Below are 16,791 nucleotides of genomic sequence, written 5' to 3'. Positions count from 1 at the left end.
TTGCCATTAAAGCCTCTACATGCTGGAGGCAATGTTTTAGTGCTGAGAGTCTACGGAGATAGGGTACTCAAGCTTGCATCGAAAAAGACAAATTCCACTAATGGAGCATCAGACTGGCATCACTGACAAAAAATGGGGACTTGAAAGAGCTCAGGAAACCATGAAAAAAATGTATTACAATTTTGGCTAAACTTTAAAGTTTTCTTTTTTTTACCAACAAGAAGTTATAAAAGCTACGAAATGGATGTTATTTCAAAACTATGCTTTTATTTTTTCAGACCTTTACTTTGGAGCCCCGTGGGTTTGTCATCTTGTTGTGTCTGAACTGGCTTTGTAGCCCTTTAAGCAAAAGAGTGAATTAGGAGGAGTGCATTACTGCACAATAAGGTCTATGTTCCTTCTGATCTGACTGCACTGACTATTTGCAGAGGGATACTCTAAGACAGGCCAGTGTCATGTCTTTGCAGTGTTGCAGATTAGTTGTTTATGCTTGTAAGATTTCACGTCAAAATCTGGATCAGTCAGTTGCATTCATCTCAAATAAAATATCCTCTATGTACAAGTTTATAGGCAATTCAATTAGGCTTGTCTGCAAATTAGAGGTCTTCTCGGGTCCAAAAAAATGTACCCGACCCAAATCGACCCGAATCACTTCTTGCCCGAACCCGACGTACATAAATAATTTTTTCAAAAAGAAAAACCCGACCCGAGACAGATCCGATGAAATTAGACCCGAGTCCGACCCGACCCGACTGCATTTATTTTCAGACCCGACTGGACCCGAACGTAAACTGCATTGACGTGTGCACAGCCTGAAGCCATTTTAACAAAACTCAAATTGAATTCAGCTGGACACGCTTTCCTGTTTATCACAACAAATGGCCAAGCAAAGCGCAGAACACTGACAAGGTACGCGATACAGTACGAGACCAAACGTGATTTCAGCATGTCTCCACAGTACACAAAACAAGCATTTGGACAACTGCGCTAAACACTGAGACAAGAAATAAATACACTTACAAGCTGCTTTTAACTTCTGCTGATTGACCACTTCTCACAAAGAGTATTTCTTTACACTGTTTTGCTGGCGCTTACTTATTATTATACTTATATACTTATTATATTATTATTACTTTATATTATTGCCTGGTTGATGGATACAAGTTATTTCTGAGTTCGGCTTTCAGTTGTGACCAGTGGATTTGAAAAATAAACTTGCTTTTCATAGCTAATCTAAAGCATAACTCATGATCATAGCATAATTCATGGCTTTGCTAGTGTTGTCTGCAACCTAATCTCCGGCGAAAGGCTTCTGCACACAAAAAAAGAAAAGCGCTGCATGAATACGCAGCATAATGAAGCGAGTGGATTTTCCTGATGGATCTCATATCTATAAGATGGTTTTCTGTTGGCGAGGTTACAAACGTATGCTCCTTTTCTATGTGCATTCCTCACTTAACGCGAACGTGCAAGTACACATACAGGATCAGTTGTGACCAGTGGATTTGAAAAATAAACTTGCTTTTCATAGCTAATCTAAAGCATAACTCATGATCATAGCATAATTCATGGCTTTGCTAGTGTTGTCTGCAACCTAATCTCCGGCGAAAGGCTTCTGCACACAAAAAAAGAAAAGCGCTGCATGAATACGCAGCATAATGAAGCGAGTGGATTTTCCTGATGGATCTCATATCTATAAGATGGTTTTCTGTTGGCGAGGTTACAAACGTATGCTCCTTTTCTATGTGCATTCCTCACTTAACGCGAACGTGCAAGTACACATACAGGATAGTTTAAAAGAATTCGGGTCTTATCAGGCCCATTTAAAAAAAAAAATCACATTTATTTTAAATTACCCGAGACCCGAGGCCGCTAATACCTAACCCGACCTGTGTCCGAGGCACTCGTAGAAATTTTAGACCCGAACCCGCTCGGGTCTCTGGTCGGACCTCGGATTTTCGGATCCAGGTGAACCTGTGAAGACCTCTACTGCAAATAGGACTCGCATTGAATCCAGCTTTATTTTGTTAAAAAAAAAAATAATAATCTCTAGAGTTGGTTCCAATTAGGTTATTTTCTGGTGTGAATACATTCAGTGAGCAGCAGCAGCTTGTGTTCAGCCTATTGTCATCGTGCCACTGAGAAAAATGGCAACATAATGGCTCTAGGCCCAACATTTCTTGTGTGTCATTTATAGGAGACTGGAACGTGCCAATAGAGAGCTTCAATTCCAAATGTCACAGATTTAGTTTTAAATCGATTTTAGTGATTTAGACTGTTGACAGTTCTCATTCCTGATAAGGTCCATCGCTGGATGAATTTGAACTGTATTTGACCCCTGAATTGCATCTGAAATTGGAATCAGCTTCAGTCTTGCTTTTACTTATCTAATGATTCTGGTGATTGATAGTGTGATTATCAAGAGACCATTAGACTGAAGAAACATAGTTCATGAAAAATGTATGGATTCGGCTTTTTAGTGTGCCTAGATAGTACACTACATCTGAACTAAAAATAGAATGATGCTTATGTTCACCATAGTGATAGTTCAACCAAAAAGTGCAATTCTCACATCATTTACTCCGTTTACCCCAGTATGTTTTCCAAAACTGTATGATTTGCTTTGTTACGTATAAAACAGTGGCAGTTTTGAAGAATATGCAGGGTTTTTACATGCAACAGAATGGACATGAGAGTTTAGGCTTCAAAAAGGATGCAAAAGCAACATAGATCCAAGTCTTCTTAATTCATATAATAGCTTTGCATGAGGAACAGGTGATAATCTTTCCCTAGCTGATAACTGCTGCAAATAAATCATTCAGTCAGTGAGTTGAGCTTAAGAATCAGATCAGTCTACTTTGTTAATGAATAATTCAGACTGTTTTTTTTTACTGAGTTAGCTAAAAAATATGAAATTATGACTCCAAAGATCACATTGAATTGGAATGTGCATTTGAACCGTCCAGTCCTCATCTATTCTCCAGAATTTCTTCTTTCATCTTAGAAGGAAGTCATACAGTTTTGGAATGACATGAGGGTGAGTAAATGATGGCAGGGTGAAGCATCCCTTTAAATCAAGAATTAGCTCATGATCAGTACAAAAGCAATGCTATGACAACAGGATTGCTAAGACATTGCTTCTTGTCTCATGGGAAAATGCATAAATAATAGTGTGAAATCCTCTGTATTTTCTTCCTTACTTTCTTGAGAATAAACAAGCTACAGCTTTAAAAGCTCTTCAGAGACTGTTTCTTAAAATATTTCAAACACGATGCAATCAATTACTGTTTCAACACGTGAGTGGAATCACATTTTTGATCATTTTATATAATACAGTGCGATTTTATTTATTAATAAATACCTTGGACCCGCACACCTAGGTCTTTCACATTTAAAGGCATTTGTACGTAAAATATTAATCAGGCAGAGTGCAGACCATAAGCTTTGCAATATTAAAATACTCACATTATTTAAGGCAAAGGAAAGGTTTGACCATAACCTACATATATTTCAACTCTCATTCTGCATGTAACAAGACTTATAGGATTCATTCACTCCTAGAATTTGAATGAGTTTGTGCACAAAGGCATTATTAATTAAAATATTCCTATTTACAGTGTAGCCATGCTGTTGCATAACAATGACTTGACCCAACCCTGCTGATCCGTAGCAGGAACATGATCACTAATGAGCTTATGGAAATCCAAAGTTACGGGTAAAAAAGTGCTTTCAGGTCTTAATGAATATACAGAGAGCTGAATTATGATTTAAAATAAAAAAAGCACCGCCATGTATTCCCCTGGTGGTGATAAACTCTCAGTAACCTCTAAAATAGCTGCTTGGCCAATCCCTTTCCCTTGTGTGCGGTTAGTGGCACTTGGAATATTGGCATAACAAAGATATTTATCAGCTCCAGCGTCTGAACGTTGTACCCGCCAATGAGAGGCGAACCATAAATACTGTAGTTTTTGTGATAACAGTGATAAGCCAGCGATAACTCAAAGCTTTCACTGTGACAAAAGAGCGCTGTTAATGCATAACAAATTACAGATTCTGCTTCACCGTACTCTTGATTGTTATGAATTACTTAAAAGCCTTAAGTGACTATTCAAAGCACCTATATTAATTTCCACTGTCACAAGAGCAAATAAGCCAACAGTTTAGCTCTCTTTCGACAACTGCCATCTATCATTACTTTGTGTATGGTAGTTTTGAGTGCCTATGAATCAGGGGCAGTTTCATGAGGCAGAGGAGCTTGGAGTGATCTGTGACACTGTGTCAAAGCCTTGCAGGCTGATTGTTAAGAGCAGGCGCTTAGCCCCTCTGGCGACTTGTGAACTGTCATTCCTCCTGATGGGCCAGTTGCCCTCTCTCTAATGATAAAGTCAACGCTGATCTGCTGACTCGCAGTCGATCACCTTCCAGCTCCATATAGATTTGCAGGGCAAACATGCACAGTTTTTTAACTACAAGAACATGTAGAGAAATGTTCCAAAGCTGCCCTCCAAAAATGCCTGACAAAACCGAAAACAATGTGCTTGTGTTTGCAAATACGCGTGTATTTATGCTGCTGTTGACATTTAGAGGGGCATTTTAGCACTTGTTGCCTTGCTGAGATCTAAACGTGTCTCAGTTTGGCAGAGCAAAAGGGTTTGTGTGCTTTTCTTTTCTAGAATATGCTCAATCTGGGTATGCACAATTTAAGATTTTGGGACATGCTTTGCTTTTGTCATAACCTTTAATCAATTAAATTTTTTTAATAAAGTTAATTGCATGTATGGCTTTGAATTTTCTTCTTTCTTTTTTATTGTGCAGATGAAAACATCTTTGGAATTCATATTCTGTATGGGTCAGGTGACATGATGATTAATTGTTACTTTTTGTTGTGTTATTTTCTTTAATTAATTGTACTAAATTAATGTGTTAAATGAACGGACCTCATACAATATAATGAAACTGTTGCACAGACCTCATAGGCTCCACATTTTACATCTGTTTGTACAGAAAGTGAAAATCACAGCGGGTTGAATGGATGGAGGACCCACTGTGAGAGATCATTGCAGCTACGCAAAGGCATTTTACAGTCCAAAAGGTCTGTGACAAGAACACAATAAAAACAATGATGAATTCAGCACACTGGTCAGTCTTTCCCTTTTTGCTGGGAAAATGTCTGGGGTGACGTGACCTTCCATGAATGATAATAGCTGTTCTGTACCAAAATGTAGAAACCAGAGGAAATAGGTAGCTGTGGAGGCACAGACGTAATTACCCATCCAGAGGTCGAGAAGGTGGAGGTGGCATGAAACAAATGTAAAGAAAATATGACTACAGGAGGACTCTGGAGGGCAACCGAGTGGCTGCAGTATTTCAGCAGAGACATTCAGTTCTTGCGCATGATTTGTGGTAATGAGGGTGAGTGCCTGAACAATACGAGAGGCAATGTGGTAACTACAGTAACTACTTTACTGTAATATATTTATATAACAGCCAGCTAGTAAAACTGATATATAGACTGTATATACTGTACACTACCATTCAAAGATTTGGGGTAAAAAAAAATGTCAGTGGTTTAAAAAAAACCAAAAAAAAAAACAACTACGCTCAAAAATAATAAAACAGTAAAAACAGTAATATTGTGAAATATTATTACAATTAAAAATGTTTTTTCTTATTACTGTTGAAAACAGTGCTGCTTAATGTTTTTGTGGAAACCATGATAAATTTATTTCATGATTATTAGAATAAAAAGTTATAAATGTCTTTCCTTTAACATTATAAATGTCTTTCCTGTCACTTTTGATCAATTTTTGAATTAAAACGTTTAGAAAATCTAAATGGATATATATATATATATATATATATATATATATATATATATATATATATATATATATATATATATATATATATATTAACACCATGAAAACATCATTGGAAGTAGTGCAGTTACTCCAGTGTTTCAACTATAATTTTCTGAAGCGATGGGAATGCTTTTTGTGCACCAAAAATAAAAAAAATAATAAATAACGACTTTATTCAAAATTTTCTTCACTTCAAGAAAGGTTCAATCTCCAACATGCATTCACAAGAGCTTCTTCTTCTTCTTCTTCTTCGATCCACGAGAGCACCACAACTCAGGCGTGTTTTGTTGACACGAGAGCACAGAGGCGGACAAAGTACTCAACTCTATTACTTGAGTGAAAGTACAGATACCGCTGGTCAAATATTACTCCATTACAAGTAAAAGTTGTAAAGACAGATTTTTACTTAAGTAAAAGTACAGAAGTACTTGCTTTTAAAAGTACTTAAGTACCAAAAGTAAATTTCCTTGTCAAAATGTCAATGCACTGTTTTATTGTTGCTATACTTCTGCTGCAACTTAGAATACATTACACCTAATAGCTTGTAGTATCTTTGGAATAAAGAGCTTTTAGAATATTAAAAACCTATGGGGGAAAAAATTAACACCCCTACCCACCCCCACACAAAATCAGGATGGTAGTGATCTCACACAGCTCTACATATCTATGTTTAGCCATTCATCCACATTTGAGCAGAGTGGACAGTGAAATCCTGTAAATACAGAGTGATAAGGAAGGAAAAAAAATCAAACCTGCTTTAAAACCCAGCAACACAACTGTAGCTGTACAACTTTACAACAGCAACACTGCTTTAACAAAAAAGCAAGACTTATTTGACATCAAAAACATTTTTTTTAATGCTGTCTAATCACTCTCGTGGTATTTTGATGTCACACACAGAACGGTCTGTGCAGTGCTGTTTCAAGTCCAACACCTATTGTATTTTATTAGGAGATGCACAACAGTTCTTCTGTGGCTTTATAGGTAATACTTTCACGTACAAAATTGAGCAAAATCAGACAATATTGTGTCTGATATATACCACAATATTAACTTCTTATTATTGAATTGTTGTAAATAAATATCACGTTTGCAACTGGTCAGTGTTCAAAAAATGCTGGGAAATCACTTCATGTAGCCCTACAAGAGTGATTACTGATAAACTGTCTGAAAAAAAAGTCATCTGACGAGTCACATTTTAGAGAAGAAAAAAATCACCCACTGACTTTCAAAGCTGCTACATAGTAACGACTTTCTACTTCGAGGACCTTGATAGAAATGTAGTGGAGTGAAAAGTACAATATTTGTCTTTCAAATGTAGTGAAGTTAAAGTCATAAGTTCCCAGAAAAAATAATACTCAAGTAAAGTACAGATACTCAAAAAGTGTACTTAAGTACAATACTCAAGGAAATGTACTTAGTTACTGTCCGCCTCTGCGAGAGCACGACTCTCACGATACAACCGGAAGCACTGTGCTGTTTGCAAGCAGAAGAAGAGGAAAGCTGTATGACAGTATTACAGTATTATTACAGTACTGTTCCTCTTCCTCTGCTAGCAGACAGCATAGCGCTTCCAGTACGGGTTGTATTGTGAGAGTCGTGCTCTCGCATTAACACAACACACATGGGTGGTGGTGCTCTCGTGGACCGGAGAAGAAGAAGAAGCTCTCATGAACGTGCGTTGGAGATTGAAGCAGAAGTGAAGAAAACTTTGAATATAGTCTTTTTTTTTAACATGGACTACTTCCATGATGTTTTTAAAAAATGTCTGGGCCTTCGAAGTGAAAGTTGATGTCAATGGAGGGAGAGAAACCTCTCGGATTTCTTTTAAAATTGTGTTCCAAGGATGAACAAAAGTCTTAGAGGATTGGAACAACATGAGGGTGAGTAATTAATGACAGAATTTTTAATTTTGGATAAATAATGCCTTTGTCAAGACACCTTAAATATGACAATCTTATTCCATTTTGATTTGAAAAGATTGTAGTATTTAATGTAGAATTAAATTTTTTATGCCACATGGATTATCGAAAGTCAAGTTGAGTGCATTGCATTGTGGGATTCGGCACCCAGTGCAGTGTTTTCTGTTGTATACTGCACTACTTCCATGCATTCCTGCAGAAATCGTATGTAACAGAAGTAGTAAGATCCGTAATAGTAGTAATATGATCACTTCCTATTTGTAGCCTTTGCGTATGAAATAGGGAAAAGTAAATATTGCTCATACATAATGTGTTAAAGTTTACATTATAATTGGTTAAACCACACTCCAACTGATCATGGGACATTTATTTAATAAGATTCAGCCTTTTATGGTTTTTAAATAGAAGTGGTGACGTGCTATTACACCAACATTAAGTAATTTCCAAGGGAAGATTTGAGCCAGCAACAAATAGATCAGCAACAATCATGCTATTAATGCATCATCTAGAGTGGTTCAATTTGCAGTCAAATGTATGGTTTAGGCAGGCTGGGATGGCCCCCAAAGCTAATCACCATAATTAAGCAGGTGATATTTTCTCTTGCCAATATTTCACCGACATCAGCCACTGAGAGCTCTAGAGCATCGAGGCAACTCTGAATAATTGATGCCGCTTGTGAGCATTTATAATTTACGCCTTTATCCATCTGAGAAAGATAGCAAGCCAGTGTTGTTGAGGAATTCTCTAACATTGGGTTTATCCCACACATCTTGTTAATGGGAGCTGTTACTGCCATTGCGGCCACCCTATTTACTGAAGGGCTGTAGAAACATCACACTCATAGCTGTAAAATGCCGATTCAGATTATCTATATGAAGTCATATTCCTTTTGGTGTGTTTCAAAGTTTTCCATCATATGCCATGCTTTTAATGAAACTAAATGATATATTTCTTTAAATGAAAACAGGGGAAACAAACAAGAGCAGCTAACAAGTGTTTTCGTAAGCCAATGTTAGGCTATCTATCGATTCTTTAGGGTGTTATCATGTTGGCTGTTCCAGGACCTTATTAACACACACACACACATATATATATATATATATATATATATATATATATATATATACTGTATATATTAGTGCTGTCAATCGATAATTTTTTTTAATTAAATTTAATTAATCACACATTTTTTTTTATTAATCATGATTAATAGCACCTAACATTTAAGTTTTTAAATGTACTTTTATATTGCAATAATTTCACATTCAATATCAAAATTAAGGTAGAAACAACATAAAGACAGTATATTTTTAATATTTGTTCAATAGCATCTTTTTATGACTCAAGGCGAGTATCACTGATACCAGTACTACTGATGTCTCTATGAAATTTTTTTTTTCTAATATTTCACCATTGACTATAGCCATTAAACATTACAGTAGAATTGAGAGCTATTAATTTTAATATTTATTAGACTTTTAAAAATTACAACTTTTAATTTAAGTGTACTTAAAACAATCTTCACATAAACCCATATAATAAATGTCATATTTACCTGTGCCCTTCAGCAAGTAGGAAATATACAGAAATAGAATATAGTTATCAAACACTAAATTCTAATTTAAATATAGATTAATTCTTTAAGCTACAAAAGTTATTTTTGTGTTGATTTCCTCTTTTTCCCCTTTGTTCTTTGATTAACAGACATTACAGCAGCTGTGTTATTAGGTTTTGGCTGGGTTATTAGGTGAAGTGGAGTGAGTTATGCACTTTCACAAAAATTCCTGTTATAATCATTGAAGCTGTGTACACTGCAAAATCAGTCTCTTACTTAAATCTTTTCTGCATCTTGCTGTTTATGATGATGAGAGAATTTGTAATTGCAGATTCAGAATTCAATATATATATATATATATAATAAACATGCAATAACTTCCACATCAAATATTTTTTTGCAATAACATGTTAGTCCCAATATAACACATTTATACATTTTATTATTATTATTAATATTAATATTTTAGGGAAACCAGTTGCCAGTTGATATCTATAAAGTCAAACTAGTTGAGAACAACATTTGGAGACAAAGTAATTCACTTGTGAATGGAAGTCACTACAGAAACATGCCATTGATGTCAGAACAGATTGTCAAACTGTCAGACGTGAGGGAAGCTCGGCCAATACACCAGCAGATTTCTCAATTAGCTTGCAGCCTTGAAAAAGGGAGGATTGAGTTTCTAAATGCCTCTGTTAGCACCAGAGATACTGCCGTTTTGTCAATGGTCTTGTCTGGGCATGCGGTTTGGCTAAAAAGCCATTGATTCTGCAATGCAATTACAACATTTGGGATGCAGTGATTTAAGAAATAAGGTGTAGCTCGATGCTCTCTATATTTAGGCCGACGCTCCTCCTCTCTAATTATTTGGGCAAATATTCTCTGAAAATTGGCTATAGTATGTTCCAATCTGTTTTGTTCAATAATTACGCAGCGTTTTTTGTCATTCTGTTCTCACAGTTCAGCCATTTGCTGCCCTGCTCAGCTTGACAGTAACAGATGTGAAAATTGCATTGACTATCAGTGTAAACAACAGCTGATACCAGTTGAGAAGTCGTTAGATATGGAAGAAGGATATTTGTTTCAAATTAGTTTGTCCACAAACCTCTTCTGGGTCTCCCAATGTCATCGGCACCAGATACAAGTAGCATATTTCTTGTTGACAGATGAAACCGCAGTATTTAGATGTTATAATTGCATTCACTTCATCTAATGATAGCAACCAGTGCATTGAGATACAGTACTTGATCTAAAGAACTACAATAAATGCACATAGCATATGGCTATTTATTAGACAAACGCAAGTTCTGACCTTTGCATATACCAGTCAAACATAATTATGCAAACGTGTATGCATACGCACATGGCTCAGAGCAGTGCATAGTCACATTAATTTCATACAAAGCTGCCTCCTATGATTAGGTGCCCTTCACCTAGACCGTCTGTTTAATAAATCTTATTTTAAATTTCTTCTGACATGCACATGTTAGGAGAAGCAACAGCTGTAACCTTTGGTCCTCTTTTCAAGAACTCCTCAGAGGTTTGGACACAAAGAAAAGAGATTCTTCACAATCCTCTTTCTGTCCCTCGTTTCAGTGTAGAATATTAAATAAATCTTTGTTGAAGAAATCAGCAGGGTGACTTGAACCATTTCAATGACATTTACAAATAATTCAGTGATGCCAAGGTTTGGTGTTGGGTCAAATGCAGCATTATAAACAAGATTTTTTTCAATCCTGACAAATGGGTTTCTTTAACATTAACAGAAATTATAATTTTACAGCTGTTGGTTTAGCTACAGAAAAGAAAAGCCTTGAAAATGTCTTTGTGTCATGCAGAGTAATGTCAGTCAGAATGCTTCAGCAATATTTTGATTCTTCATTACTTGGCGTGCACACGTCGATCTGTACTTGTCACATTCGATGCCATGTGAGTTAGGTTCTTCTCTGTTGAGTAATGCATTAAGTTATTGGCCCTGACAGAATTTGTATACATATATTTTAGCACATCCCTGGCTGAAAACATCAACATGTGCTGCAAATATATCAGCGTAACAGATCTTCTTGTAAGCGGTTCTTTGTTTTCATGGTGATGTAAATGTTTGCCTCTTCATATTAGTATTTTGCTTTACCCACTGAGAATAGACCTACGATACTTTAAAAAATATATATTATTACCTTTTTTAAATATTTATTTGGATATTTATCTGGAAATTTCTTGAATACTTGAAACTGCTGTTAGATACCTGCAAAAACTCAAAGCTGTCTTTGCTTCGTCATTCTTTTTTATTTTTATTTAATTTGCTACTACCTTGAAGAAAATGTGAAGGCTATAGTCAATTTTAATAGATTTTTTAAATTATTTATATTAATAATTAACTTTACAAATAAAAAGCTTTGTTCAGTAGCATATTTGTTTTTGCAGTGATACCAAGAATTGTAAAATTATGCTGGTATTGGTGACGACTATTGAATTGATATTTTTCTTTTCATTTCTTTTCTTTTATTTATTTAATATTGTTGTTTTGGTCTTCAGCTATTTATTAATTGTACAGATGTGTGTGGTCCTTACCAAAGTCATGCACCTCTGCAGACATGCAGGTGTGGGTATTTCCCATCCAATACAATGTTCACTCAAGATAAGTCACCAGACATTGAAAAACAGAACGAAGAAAACATTATTTTTTATATTTTTAGTATCATATTTACTCACTGAATGCCAGCATTGCGTGACCTGCCAGGCAGTAAGGAATTCATTCAGCCTGTCGCTATTCCTCTGACCTGCAAAATTATTGTATGAAGAGCAAGACCACTAGCTACCCAGAGGCATTACTATGCATATTAATCTATCTATAGCTCTACATTAGGATGCAATATTAACATTCCAGTATTTTATTTTAAGATTTGCATTTATATTCCTGAATTAGTTTTCATGCATGATTTGATTTCATTGATAAATGCTTGAGTAAGGCATTTGAAATGGTGACATAATGCTTATTTAAGTTAAATCTAAGGCAAAATTGATCCATTATAGGAGACATTCGGCATTATGTAAGTCTACCTCAAAGCAACTGTAAAAACATTGAAAAGAAATTCACACACTTATTTTATTTGTAAACTAGTTGGTTTCTATTATGTAAGAAAATATTATCTAAAACATGCCGTATTACAAATTATGGTTCAAGCTTAATTTTTTTGATATTCTCAATAAATGTTATTACCCAATATCAAGGTGGACGATGATCGACCTGCAGTCTGTTTGATTTAGAAAGAGCCTCTCATTTGTTTATTGTTTTGACTGATATTTTGTTGTCCTCTATGCAGATGTATTTATGATTCCTTTTAATGGAGCCATACCACTGGTATTATGTCTGCAGAGAGTGTGCTTAAAAGCCAGAGTATGTTCACAATAGCTAAGTTAATAAACATGTATAAATTACATTCTTGGTGGTGCAAGCCATCCATTATGTTATGTCTGACATTAGCTTAATGTATTCCGAGCATCACCAGCGATCCATTTTATGGTGATTTCTTAAGATTCACATCACGCCTGATTTGTGTCTCTGTTGTTCGGTGTAGCCTGTGTACAAATTCTCAACACGATTCAGCCAAGGAGACCCTTCAGGGTTTAGTTCAACCTTAATCATAATTTACTCACTCTCATGTCCTCATTTTTTCCCTCAGAACTCAGAAGATGACATATTGAAGGGCCTAAATCTATTGGGTTGTTTTGAATTATTCAAAAACACAGTACAAGTAAAAGTAGTCCATATGAATTGTGTATTGCAAGCTTTCTAAAGTTATACTGTGTGACACTGAAATTGAATCTGAAAATCTGATCACTATGACCAGCTCATTGAGTCGAAAGAGCTAAGGTCAAGAATCAGAATCATTCCAAACTGTTTTGTGAAGCGAATCAGATGATCCAACTCAAAATAATGATTCATTCACAAGTCACATGTCTCTCATGAACTCTAGTGAACATGCCAAAGAGAGCTAAAGCAGATGTCAATGCCAAGATATTCTTCAGAAATTCACTTTTTGAATTCCACCAAAAAAACAAAGCTAATGTGGGTTTGGAGAGACATGAGGGTGAGTAAATAAAGCAGAAGATTTTACTTGAAGTGAGCTATTCCTTTAAGAGACTCTCATCTCATTGGGATTCCTGTAAACTAGTCTGTAAAAGTCTGGTAGTTGTTGACCAGCTTGTTGTTGCTTTCCACGCACAACTTATTTCAGAATGGACCGCGCTCATCCCCGCGGTCTTGAGTGTACCACCTGTGGCTGTGTAAGAGAGAGCTTGGTAGGGGATGGATTTAGTCTGGTATGATGGAGCATGTTATAATCTGTCAGAGGTGAGCTCAGAAGCAGCAGGGGTTTTGGGGAATTGTGTACTTCAATGCCTGAATGGGATTTATGTTTCTGTCTCCTCCTACAGATTCCCCAGGTGAGTTATGCCTCCACGGCTCCTGAGCTGAGTGACAACACCCGCTATGACTTCTTCTCCCGCGTGGTACCGCCGGACACTTATCAGGCACAGGCTATGGTGGATATTGTCAGGGCCATGCGCTGGAATTACGTCTCCACGGTGGCATCGGAAGGGAATTACGGAGAGAGTGGCGTGGACGCCTTCATCCAGAAATCTCGGGAAGAGGGTAAGAGTGTGTTTTCATTCAGTTTGGGAATAGTTTTTAAATTTGATAGTCTCACTTAGTCCAAATTTCATCATGCAGCATTGTGTGGTCTTCATTGTAGCTTATTATGGCCAAGAACTACCCACTCAGACAGGAAGAGAGGGTCTGACAGGAAAAAAGCGACCAACCACAGTATTTGCATATTTGCACTGGTATTCCCTTGTGAATGTATGTGCAGTTGTATTGAATGTGCAGTGTACTTCAATTCTTAAAAGTATATATTTAAAAAAAATGGTACAGATAATATTAATGAAATACAAAGAAATATATTTTAAATGTACTAAATTGTGTTTTTTGATTTACAGTTGTGTATTTGCAAATATATTTACAGGACATAAAGGTTTCAATAGAAAATAAAGTTGACCATAAATGCTGGTCAGTATATTTGGCAGTTTAAACATAATAAATAAATAAATAATATAAAAAATTTTGAATTTACAGACGTACTTAAGTCCTACTTAAATGATTCAAACACACACACACACACACACACACACACACACACACACAAAACAAAAAACTAAATGGTTTTACAATGGTTTCCTTTTTGGTTTTCTTCTCCACAGTTTTCAGCAATTAACTGAAACTCAAACCTAATGTACAGTCCCCATCCGATTTTGCATAATAAATTGCAATGGACTTCTTTCTGTCATCTGTTAGTGCGTCTGTATTGCATATTGCTATTGATCTCTTTTCCTTTCTTCCTCTATCAAATTTTAGTATATGACATTTTACCCTACAGCCTAAACACTATTCTGTTGCCTTGAAAGGACTGATATTTGTTTCTGCAAATGCAGATCTAGTTGTTTTGTGAAATGAATCCCATACTTTAAGCTTATCAATAGCAGCAATATTTTCCAGAGCATTTCCTTCCCAACTGCATTCCTGAGAAATGAAACTTCAAGTGCACTCCAGGGGAAAGCGGTCTTGCGATTTGTGCGAAAGAATACTGAGTTCAACCATTGATTTCCTTCTAAATGTTTTCCCGAGTTTCCAAGTCTGTTTCTGTCACTAGTGCTTCAGGTTAAGCTTAGCAGACAGGCTGGAACCAACAGAGGGACCCAGGTTTTTGTCACTGGGAAATATCTACAGAACGTTTGCATTGCACATAGATCAGGGAAACTTGATTTTAATGCAGTCAGTATAATTTGTTAAAATTTTAGATGCTACATTAAATATTTAATATAGAGTTTGTCATTCATCACATTATACAGTTATTTGGATCTTAAAAAGTTTTCATAACCCTCAAGCACTGGTGAATGCAAACAGATAGAAGCTAAAATTGTTCTAGTCAAGTTCTATGACTAGTCTTTGTGAGAATACTCAAAACTGCCTAGGAGGAAGTTCTTGGGGAGATGGAGTCATACTCCTTTCTTTTCTCTAGGGTAACAGTGTCCTCCTCATGTGTCCATGCTTTCTCCTATGTATCGAGGCTATCAACATATGTTCTTCTCCAATATTCTATCCTGAGATCTGGCCCTTCCTCATGAATGGAGAATCAGGGTGCTTTCCCACTCTGCTCCAAAAGCTCAAGTTTGTTTGCTTGGTTTGAAACATAACTCTTGAAAATAAATCTGAGGTGTGGTTCTTGTGAACTCAAAGTTCAGAGTTGGAATAAATTGTGGAAGTGAACAACAGCTGATGAAGTATAATTGCCACCTTTGCATGCTTCCAGTCACACTTACTGTAGAAAATTTATTTTCAGGCTCCATTGTAGAAAAACGTCTCTAGGTTACGTATGTAACCATAGTTCCCCGAGGGAACGAGACGCTGCGTCAAGATTAGCTTTGGGAACGCCCTTGCGTTACCGCGTTCTGAAGCACGTGTCAAATCAGTCCAATGGAGCAGCGAGACGTCACGAGCATGGTGACGTAAGCACCAGAAAGCATAAAAGCGCATCCGGCAGTGCGCAAACCAGCTTCGATGAAGTAGCGCCTGCAGGGATGCAGGGAGTATGGCAAAGAGACGCAGCGTCTCGTTCCCTCAGGGAACCATGGTTACATACGTAACCTAGAGACGTTCCCCTTCAGGAACTCGAGCTGCGTCGAGATTCGCTTTGGGAACGAGAATACCCACTGCACCATACTACCAAGTCCCTGCCTGGGTGTGTATCTTATGAGCACATCACGAAGAGAGAACTTGGGAACCTGGGGTAGATGCCAGGTCTAGGTTGTAAAAGCGGACAAAAGTGTGTGGAGAGGACCAGCCCGCCGCAGCACAAATGTCCTGCAAGGCCACACCCAAGCTGAAAGCCATGGAGGCCGCCATACTCCTGGTCGAGTGTGCTCTGACCCCCATAGACGACGGGAGGCCAGAGGACTCGTAAGCTAGTGAGATGGCCTCGACCACCCACCTACTCGTAGTCTGCTTGGTCGCCGGAGATCCCTTCTTTGGCGGACCAAAACAAACAAAAAGCTGATCTGCCTTACGCCACGGGGCAGCTCTGTGTGCGTAAACGTCCAGTGCTCGAACTGGACAGAGCAGATTAAGCCTTTCTTGGCCTACTTCCTGGAATGGAGGAGGACAGAATGCCTGAAGTACTATGGGCCCCGGTGAAGAAGTGGGCACCTTAGGGACATACCCGGCCCTCGGGTAAAGGAATGCCCTAACCATGCCTGGAGCAAACTCCAGGCACAAAACAGAGAGTGCCTGAAGATCCCCGATTCTTTACAGTGAGGATATAGCAAGGAGAAAGATAGTCTTGAGCGTGAGCAACTTGACCGACACTTCTTCTAAGGGTTCAAAGGGGGCATTGCATAA

At 37.2% G+C, this 16,791-nt stretch overlaps 1 protein-coding gene across 2 annotated transcripts in view; it reads left to right on the top strand.

Moving 5' to 3' along the window:
• Nucleotides 1-16,791, top strand: part of LOC107569297 (metabotropic glutamate receptor 4-like) — a 181,369-nt gene that overhangs the window by 71,051 nt on the left and 93,527 nt on the right. For both annotated transcript variants that reach the window (XM_016255349.1, XM_016255350.1), the window contains exon 3: nucleotides 13,776-13,992. In XM_016255349.1, coding sequence (XP_016110835.1) covers nucleotides 13,776-13,992 — 217 coding nt within the window. The remainder of the gene's footprint in view (nucleotides 1-13,775; nucleotides 13,993-16,791) is intronic.

This window comes from Sinocyclocheilus grahami, unplaced genomic scaffold (genome assembly GCF_001515645.1).
Source record: "Sinocyclocheilus grahami isolate Dianchi unplaced genomic scaffold, SAMN03320097.WGS_v1.1 scaffold1330.1, whole genome shotgun sequence".
NCBI lineage: Eukaryota > Metazoa > Chordata > Actinopteri > Cypriniformes > Cyprinidae > Sinocyclocheilus > Sinocyclocheilus grahami.
The sequence above is the reverse complement of the archived record's forward strand: the minus strand, read 5'-3'. Positions and strand labels throughout refer to the sequence as shown.